The sequence below is a fragment of the Oxyura jamaicensis genome, chromosome 5 (genome assembly GCF_011077185.1).
Source record: "Oxyura jamaicensis isolate SHBP4307 breed ruddy duck chromosome 5, BPBGC_Ojam_1.0, whole genome shotgun sequence".
In the NCBI taxonomy this organism is placed as follows: domain Eukaryota; kingdom Metazoa; phylum Chordata; class Aves; order Anseriformes; family Anatidae; genus Oxyura; species Oxyura jamaicensis.
Genome location: NC_048897.1, coordinates 29,992,120 through 30,000,455, shown reverse-complemented (window position 1 = coordinate 30,000,455; position 8,336 = coordinate 29,992,120). Strand labels below are relative to the sequence as shown.

General features: G+C 40.7%; 1 protein-coding gene across 2 annotated transcripts; it reads left to right on the top strand.

Moving 5' to 3' along the window:
* Positions 1-164: 164 nt before the first annotated feature.
* On the top strand, positions 165-5,927 carry LOC118168225 (olfactory receptor 5AS1-like). Of its 2 annotated transcripts, XM_035328447.1 has the most exons (5): positions 165-318; positions 596-650; positions 728-757; positions 2,257-3,695; positions 4,380-5,927. In XM_035328447.1, the coding sequence occupies exon 5, from the start codon at positions 4,566-4,568 to the stop codon at positions 5,511-5,513; it is 948 nt and encodes a 315-aa protein (XP_035184338.1). In that variant the 5' UTR covers positions 165-318; positions 596-650; positions 728-757; positions 2,257-3,695; positions 4,380-4,565; the 3' UTR covers positions 5,514-5,927. The 2 variants fall into 2 exon arrangements, with proteins under 2 accessions (XP_035184338.1, XP_035184337.1); XM_035328446.1 differs by lacking the exons at positions 165-318; positions 596-650; positions 728-757 and adding an exon at positions 910-1,703 and having other exon boundaries at positions 2,257-5,927.
* The last annotated feature ends 2,409 nt before the right edge of the window (positions 5,928-8,336 follow it).

The following is an 8,336-nucleotide window of genomic DNA, read 5'->3' as shown; positions in this document are numbered from 1 at the left end:
CACTCCCAGTCCTTGCCTGGTCCAGAGGTGCACAATGGGACCTGAGGGCACCCAGAGGAACACCCAGTGTTCTACTACAAACCACCCATGAAGGTTTCTGAGACGCCTCCAAAGGCACGTGGAGAGGCCTGGGGCAGCACCAGGGGCTCCCCAAGGGACCTGTCCAGCATGTGATGGTTCACAGATGAGCCCAGGGAGCAGAAGAAAGGACGTGGAGCTGAGGAACACAGAAAGCTCTACAGAGGCTCCTGGGGACCACTGAAAGGCTCCTGGAGGACCCTGGGCTGCTCACAGAGACTATGGGATGACCATCTGCAGGTAGTTTTCCTTGTAAGTCAACTCTAGTGAGGGTAATTTCTGGAGCCCCAAAAGGAGCTGTTTTATTTTGTATTGTTTTAATGTTTTTGGCCTTGTCAGATCCAGCTGCACAGCAAATCAATAAATACAGAGCTGAAAAACTCATATTTGAAAGAACAGTCTAGAAAAAACATGGTTTTGCTGTTCTTGTTGATTATTGGACTTTCATCAGGAACAAGGGGGCTTATATGACATCTATCAATTATGGTTCACTTTTATGGGGTTTTGTGTCTTTCAGCTCCATCAATATCTTGTTTTCTTACTTCAGAAGAGATGGTATCACATCTCATCAGGTGTGTTTCATTTCTGTGTTTACAAAGGGGAAAAGCTACATGTAGTATTCTCAGAAAGATTTCTCTTTCTCTTGCAGACTAGCACTCTGTCCTCCTCTCCTGAGATGGTGAGTAACCATGCTTTTTTCTTTTTTTTTTTTTTTTTTCTTCCAACGTCAGTATTTCACAAGCACATGCTCTTTCAGCAGTTGCTTCTTTCCTAAATGTGTCCACGTTAATGTTACCATTCCCCCTTTCTGTGTTGCATTCAAGATCTGCTGTCAAATGTCTGTCTTCATTCTGTTCACCTCCATCTGTAACAAGGACACTTTTTGGTCATTACAAGGCAGGGCTCAATTTGCCCAGCTTCAGGTTTTTCCATTAGTTGCAACAAGTGATTTCTGAGGACAGATTGCTCTCACTTGAATTCAAGGGGCTATGTTTTGGTGTCCTGGCTGCCTTTTAAGTCAATAAGCAGAAACGAGTACCTTTCAAAATCAGAAACATCTTCAGAGAGCCTTCTCCCACATGGGCAGAATAAATGTCCCACTAATCATGCCCCATGGACTACAGAAAGAGTGTAAACAGATACATAAGACTTAGATGAGTAAATTTCATGTGGACGAATAGTATCTCTGGTTAATTCTACCCTGGTGACAATTTCAGTTGTGTCATTAAAGTTATAACAAGACAAAACCCCTTCAAACCTAGGAATTCATGGGGGAAAACCTTAATATAGATCATCTGTGGCTCACAAATGAGGAGACAATTAAAATTCCTCCTAAAAACAAACCCAAACCATTCAAAACTCAGTTTCAAGCAGCTGGACTTCCACATTACAACTGTCACCCTCTTCACCAAAATCAGGAACAGCTGTGCAGTAAATTGCCTTGTACAGATGTCAGTTCAGTGCCCAAGAAAGGAGAAAATAGCAAGAGCTTAGTTGTCCTTTCTCCATGAGGTAATCCAGCTGAAGATGCAACAGGGACCACATCCCTGGTGTCTGCTGTGATTAATGCTTCCCATCACCTACAAAACCGCTTTTGTGCAATGAGGTCCTCATACCGCCCACAGGTAGGTTTGATTTGGGGCTGGTGTTAAACACGGAAGAACAAATATCAGTGTTTGACTGCGGCGTCACTTCAGCCTTCCGTGGCTGGTTCCTCCAGCTACTGGCAAAAATAGCAATTATTGCCAATTCTTAATACCATTAAGGTCCTTTTCCATTAAAAAAGCTTAATGTGTTTTGCAGAGTTTAGATGAAGTTTCCATTATATTTCTGTTCAAATGACTAACCGAGATGATGCTACAGGTGGTGGAAAAGGGGATGGAGGAGAGGACCACACACTTCTCCTGACTCGTGACCTCCCTTTTTCTTCTTCCTCCAGCCAAAACTTGAACTGAGAGAGTATTTCCTTCACTAAGAGCTGCTAATTATTATTCCTCATATGGTGGTGGTTGTTCTTATTATTGCTCCTAAGAAATCTCACCAAAGACTCAGGAATACCTGGTGTTAGAGACTTGTAGCCGTACACCCTTTGCTGAGAGTTTAATGTGATGGAAGTGAAAACATTAACAACCAGGGAACAGAGTGTTTTTCAATAGCATATCTCAAATCCCTGTACAGGGCTGGTGTATCACTCTCTGTATTTGAATGTTTGGACAAAAGAAGAATGAATTTTCCTGTGCTGAATGTGAAAGAACCAGACAACTGTCTGAGGTAGGCTGGATGAATTGGTGTCTAGGAATGCCTTTCCCTTGACTTTGGGTGATGAGGTGGACCCAGGGTTGTAGCATGGCCAGCGTGTTACTCACCAGTGGCAGATGCTGGGAAGAGAACCTCCTGCAGAAATGATTGGCAACACAGGCATGCTGGTAGAAGACTTCAAAAGAAAGTGACTATTTATTTCCTGTATATTTTTATAGTTTTGTTTTGAGGTGAAGCAGTATGAAAAAATTCAACCTGCCAAGGGCTGTGAATAAAAACTCCATGTTCTCACACATCCAGTGTAGCTGAACAAACTGTGTTTCATGCACAGACTGCCTCAAGGGAGGTAAGATGTGAACAACGTGTGTATAAATTGTCACATTTGAAAAAAAATAAAAAAAAATAAAAATAAAAAAAATGGGACTATTGCTGTGGTCCCCTGAACATCCTTGTTTTGTACCATCTACCCAGCAAGGCTGGCAAATAACTCTGTTTCATTTTAAGGTGAAGGTTGCCTGGCTTGTGAAAGGGGTTACACATTGTGGTTAGCCATAAGGCATGGGGATGGTGCTTATTTGTTCCTTGCTGTCCAGGTTCCTGCTTTGGGAAAATAATCTCTGCTTTCTTTCAGCATTTTCAACTTCTTCTAAAACTCCAGGAATGGCTGCCTGTCACCCCTCATCAGGACCAGAAATCAGGGGTGTAAATGACAACCTTAGACACTCTAGGTCCTTACAGAACGAAGGAAGACACAAGTGCAGAAGGTAATTCAGATGCTAGATAAGATGATTCAGAGGTAACCTTTTAATTTGTCCTCTTTCCCCTGACAGTAGAAGAGTCTTGGAAGAGGAGATCCCACTGACATGCTCAGGGTGAGATGCAGCTGACTCAGGTTTGCATATCAGAAAGCCTGGCAATTAATTTGTGCTGGTCACCCAAACTTCCTTCCTTGGCAGTAAACCAAGGAAAAAAGTGATTATAAATGATCTTGTGATTACACACGGATTTGAGATGACTCAAACTGACATTTAGGCAGCTAAATGGGTGTGCAAACTCTTCCATCTGCAGGGTCTAGAAACACAATTGGGAAGAGAATCTGCTTTTCTTTATGCCTGCATTAAACCTAAATTATTGCCTAAATTATTTACTATATATAGTAAAAGATATATTTTTGAAGTGCATTTGGTTGCTTATCCTGAAGTGTTCACAGATTTTTTTTTTGCTGTTGCTTTGGTTTGGGGGTTTTTGGAGGGATGTTGACATTTCTGTTTTCATGGTAATTTTTTGTCTGCACAGCATTGAAATCTGCAGTTATTTCAGTGACTTCTGCCAGCAAGTCTCTTATTTCATCTCCTTTTGTAAGTAAAAATTTGAACAAAAAAATTTCTGTCCTTACTAAAGTTAGTGTTGATAGAAACAGAAATCAGTCTTTACATTTCCATGGTAGTTAAACTCATCATTTCTATTCCAAAGGTGAAACTAGCACCCAAACCTGATTATCTGGACCATGTATTTGGAGGAGTGTGTTCTGAGGGCTGCCTTTGACAGCATAATTTAAATTCAGTTTGTAGCTTCAACAACAATAACAACATCAAAGTATGTGAGTTTTTTTTTAAAGGTTCAATATTAAAAATATTACTTTTTTTTTTGATGACTTAATGTAGTTCTAAATTTGACCTATGTCAAAGAAGAGGCTCCGTCCCCCAAATCCCATATTTATGTTAAGCATTTAAAAAGAAAGAAAAGATGAGGAACAACATGCAACAGGAAAGCAAAAATGACCATTACTAACCCTAAATTGTGCCTGAACCCTATGCTTCACTCACCTGAATATCTAATGCTTATTTCACGGGAAGTAATGTGTTTTTTTTTCAGCAATGCAGCATATAAAACAGTCATTGATACACTACTTTGGCTTTAAATATTTCAGAATATCTGTCTAAGAACCTATGTCATGCACGTCATTAAATCTATCTGCTATATGAGGAAGAACTTCTCATGGAATGAATGTTTCCTAATTTCTCCTTCAATGTCCTCTTCAGCTTTTACATCTGAGTATGCTTTACATCACCGCTTTCTCCTTTTGATGTTGTGTGTAAAATAATTGTGTTACCTTTAAGTCTCTTGAGCCGACAGGAACAAACCCTGCTTGACTGTGGCTCAAGCGTTAGGACCAACCAATGATCCCTTGGACAACGCTTACCGAAAGTGCAATATGAAGGAAGGAAATGCCTGAAGAAAACTACACTGCCGTGACCGAGTTCATTCTCTTGGGTTTCACTGACCGCCCAGAGGTGGAGTTACCTTTGTTTGGGCTCTTTCTGCTCATCTATATCACCACGCTGGTGGGCAACACTGGCATCATTGTGCTTGTCTGGCTCAATGCGTGCCTTCATAGTCCCATGTACTATTTCCTAAGCAATTTATCTTTCTTAGACCTCAGCTATTCATCTGCCATTGCTCCCAAGATGCTGTTGAATCTGTTAGCACAGCAGAAGACCATTTCTTTCTTTGGTTGTGCAGCACAGATGTTTCTCTTCGCTGCCCTCGCTGATGCCGAGTGCCTCATTTTGGCTGTGATGGCCTACGACCGCTACGTGGCCATATGTCGTCCTCTTCTCTATGCTGTCACCATGTCCCACCGGGCCTGCATCTTCATGGTAGCTGGGGCTTATCTCAGCGGGGTTCTGACCTCACTGGTCCACACGAGTTTTGTGTTCACCCTGTCGTTCTGTGGCTCCAACACCATCAACCACTTCTTCTGTGACATTCCCCTACTGCTGGAGCTCTCCTGCTCCAAAACACAGGTCAATGAGGTCCTCCTCTTCACCTTGTGTGGCTTTATACAAACCAGCACCTTCCTGATCATCGTTGTCTCCTATGCCTGCATCCTTGGCACCATCCTTCAGTTTCATGCCGCAGAGAGAAGGCACAAGGCCTTCTCCACCTGCACCTCCCACCTGATGGCTGTTGGTTTATTCTATGGCTCCCTCCTCTTCACCTATTTACGGCCTAGCTCCAGCTACTCACCAGACACAGACAAAATAATTGCTGTACTTTACACTGTGGTCTTTCCCATGTTGAACCCCATGATCTATAGCCTGAGGAACAAGGAGGTTATGGAAACCATAAGAAGATCAATAGAGAGGAAAGTGTTTTCTCAGACGCTTACTTAGCAGGAAAAAATGCAATGAATAGGCTGTAGGGTAGGACTGGTGCAGCACAGCACAAAAACACTCAACCTGTCTTTCTAAACGCAGATACCTGTGTTTACTAACATCTCCATCTAAACTAGTTTCCACAGTTTCACTTTGTTGTTAATGAAGAAAAATGGGTTTTGGTGCTTACATTTAGTGAGCTTACCCTCAAAGAGACCACTTCATACACCCAAGAGAGATTTGCTGGTTTTTAAAAATTGAGTATCGGTATTCTGGAGAAACCTTCCATTCACATAGTAAGCAGTTTTCCTGTACGTTTTGCAGAATTGTTTTGTGGCACTGATACAGAAACGAGTGAGATGTCTCATCTCTTTTTCTCTTTCATTAGGCTGTGTTACTGATTATACGCTGTAATAGATATGTGCATGAGTTAGCCCTTCAGCAAGTGCTGATGATGGCCAACAGAACATATTTTTGACTGCACATCTAACGTAAACAGAATTAATGAAAACTTGCAGGTTATGATTTTCCTTCTCTGATGGAATGAGTGCCTTCTGTTTGTTTACTTGTTTGTTTCAGAGTCTGGAGAGCGAAGCTTGTTTTTTTGTAGGTTGTGATGGAGCATGTGATAAAACACCTTTGGGGTCTCTGAGCTAACACTAAATGAAAAGGCTTTGTTTTGAGATGATTGCTCCTTATCATTGCTTACAGGTTCCCGATGGGAATCAGTACAAATGTAATGGAAGTAGCATGGGACTCCAAAGCAAGGAGGTGAAGTATACACAAGGCAGGTGAAAGACACAGACATTAAAGAAAGTCCCTAATCATCACAGAAGTATTGCCTAAGTTTATTTAGCAGTCTGTGATTTTTCTTGCTTAAACCGAGCAAAGTTTTCACTGACAAATGGGAAATCTAAGCAGCAGACATCTACATGTGAGATGATTTTCCAAGGGTACCTTTAGAGACAGTGGAGAAAACTTTTTTTAGGGTTGTGACACATCTCTACTTGGTATGGGCATGTAGTACCTATATATATTACCCTTTAAAGTGCTTATTTTTCTATATCACTTTAAAAGATCCTGTAGGCAGATAGCAATATCATAGACCTATAATGAGACATTTAAAATTAGGTTACGACTCTGAAAGAGCCTCATAGTCTCTCTGTGTCAGCACAGTTGTATAGGTGTCTGAGAAACTTTCACTGATTCATGTCTGAAAATGGTCATCATCAATTAGGCAGTTGGAATGACGAATCTATGCCTTTTGAGTAGTGATAGGCAAGGTGGGACCTTAGACTGTTATACATCAATGATGAATCCTAGTAGAATTTAGGCAGTAAGATTTAGGTGCTAATTAAACATTAGAGTAATAGGCTTTTATAATAATACTTCCTGTCTCTTTTTCTCTCCAGATATATCTGCCAGTCCTGGCTTTATAGGGTAGAGATAAGGGAATGGTTAACACTATCCTTTATTTCAGTGGGACCGGGATTTTCCCTTTGAATCTCCATAAAAAGACTGTGCTTTTTCTTGTTTTCATGCAAAGACCTCTGCAAATGTCTGAAAAGAACATGTTCTTTGGTGGTGACATGTCCCAGCCAAAGTAGTGACCTCAGGCAGACTCATGGGGACTAAAGGAGAAAGGAGACATGATTATTGCATACACTGCTTGTCTCAATTATTTAAAGGTGCCGAGTTCTCTGTTCATAATAAAAAAGCGGGGCTAGAAGTTTAATGTGTCCCTGATTTATATGATTTGGGCATGGCAGTGGCACTACCTTTCCTTTATAAATAGAGAGTTGAGGAAGTATAAAGCTAACTTTGACCTCCACAGAATACTTATGTAAGTTATTTCTACAGAGCTCTCAGAATCCTGCTGAAGTTACTGAGTTTTGCAAGCAATAATCATTGCAATTAGCATAGTGTCCAGCACTCACTTAACTCAGACAACAAACTTTGATCCCACCTAACAAGTTGTTGCAAAGGCCACTTCAAAATAGAAACCCAAGAGAGATTTGAGTTAATGGACCTCTGTGATTATGCTTTGCTCTTCCAAATATTGATGTTATCTAAACTAGCATCTGTTACTAAGACTAAAGAACAGTATCACAGATTATCTTCATTTAATCAAATCTGCTTTCTACAGGTAGCCATCATTTATGGCACCAGCGAGATGTACAGAACAGGGAAAACCTTAAAACATCTGAGATATTGCTGATCTTCTCAAGATGATGTTGTGATGTGATTAACTACTGTCCCTCAGGATACGTAAAGTATGGTATAATTGCCATGCTAGTGTGGTCTGGCTTGTCAAAGATATAATTGCTTCAATTTTTTTGAGTATATGAAAACACAGCTTCATATAAAAGCCTGCCTCCTGGAAGTAAGAAGTAAAAATGAGGTGAAGCTGGCAAGGCATAAAGAAGCTGGGTAATGCTTGTCAGTTCTTGTAAAAATTAGTTCTTATTCTTGAATGTTTACTTTAAGAAGTAAGCGTGTGCTGAAAGTTGCACGTTGATTGTTTAATTCTGCAAAGCTATCATATCTGTGCCTGAATTAAGTCTTGTTTACAAAGGTATGTCTCTGCACTAAGTGGGCAAAGACAGTATAGAAGAGAATAAAGGGGATTTGTCTGATTTTATTTTTTACATCATTTTTGTCTGTAACTGTGGACCTTCTGGGCTTTTTTTCATTTTCAGGTTGGATTTCTTGAATGCCTCTCATGTGCAGCTATAAGGAATAAGCAAAGCGCAGCTACTGAAAAGCATGTTCATACTAAGATTTAGGATTGGTCTCTCCTGTCTTAGGTTGGGGTTCATAGCCAGCTATTTTAGGTTTAAG

Excerpts from the sequence above, each read along its gene's own strand:
- LOC118168225 (XM_035328447.1), top strand. The coding sequence starts at position 4,566 with ATGCCTGAAGAAAACTACACTGCCGTGACCGAGTTCATTCTCTTGGGT.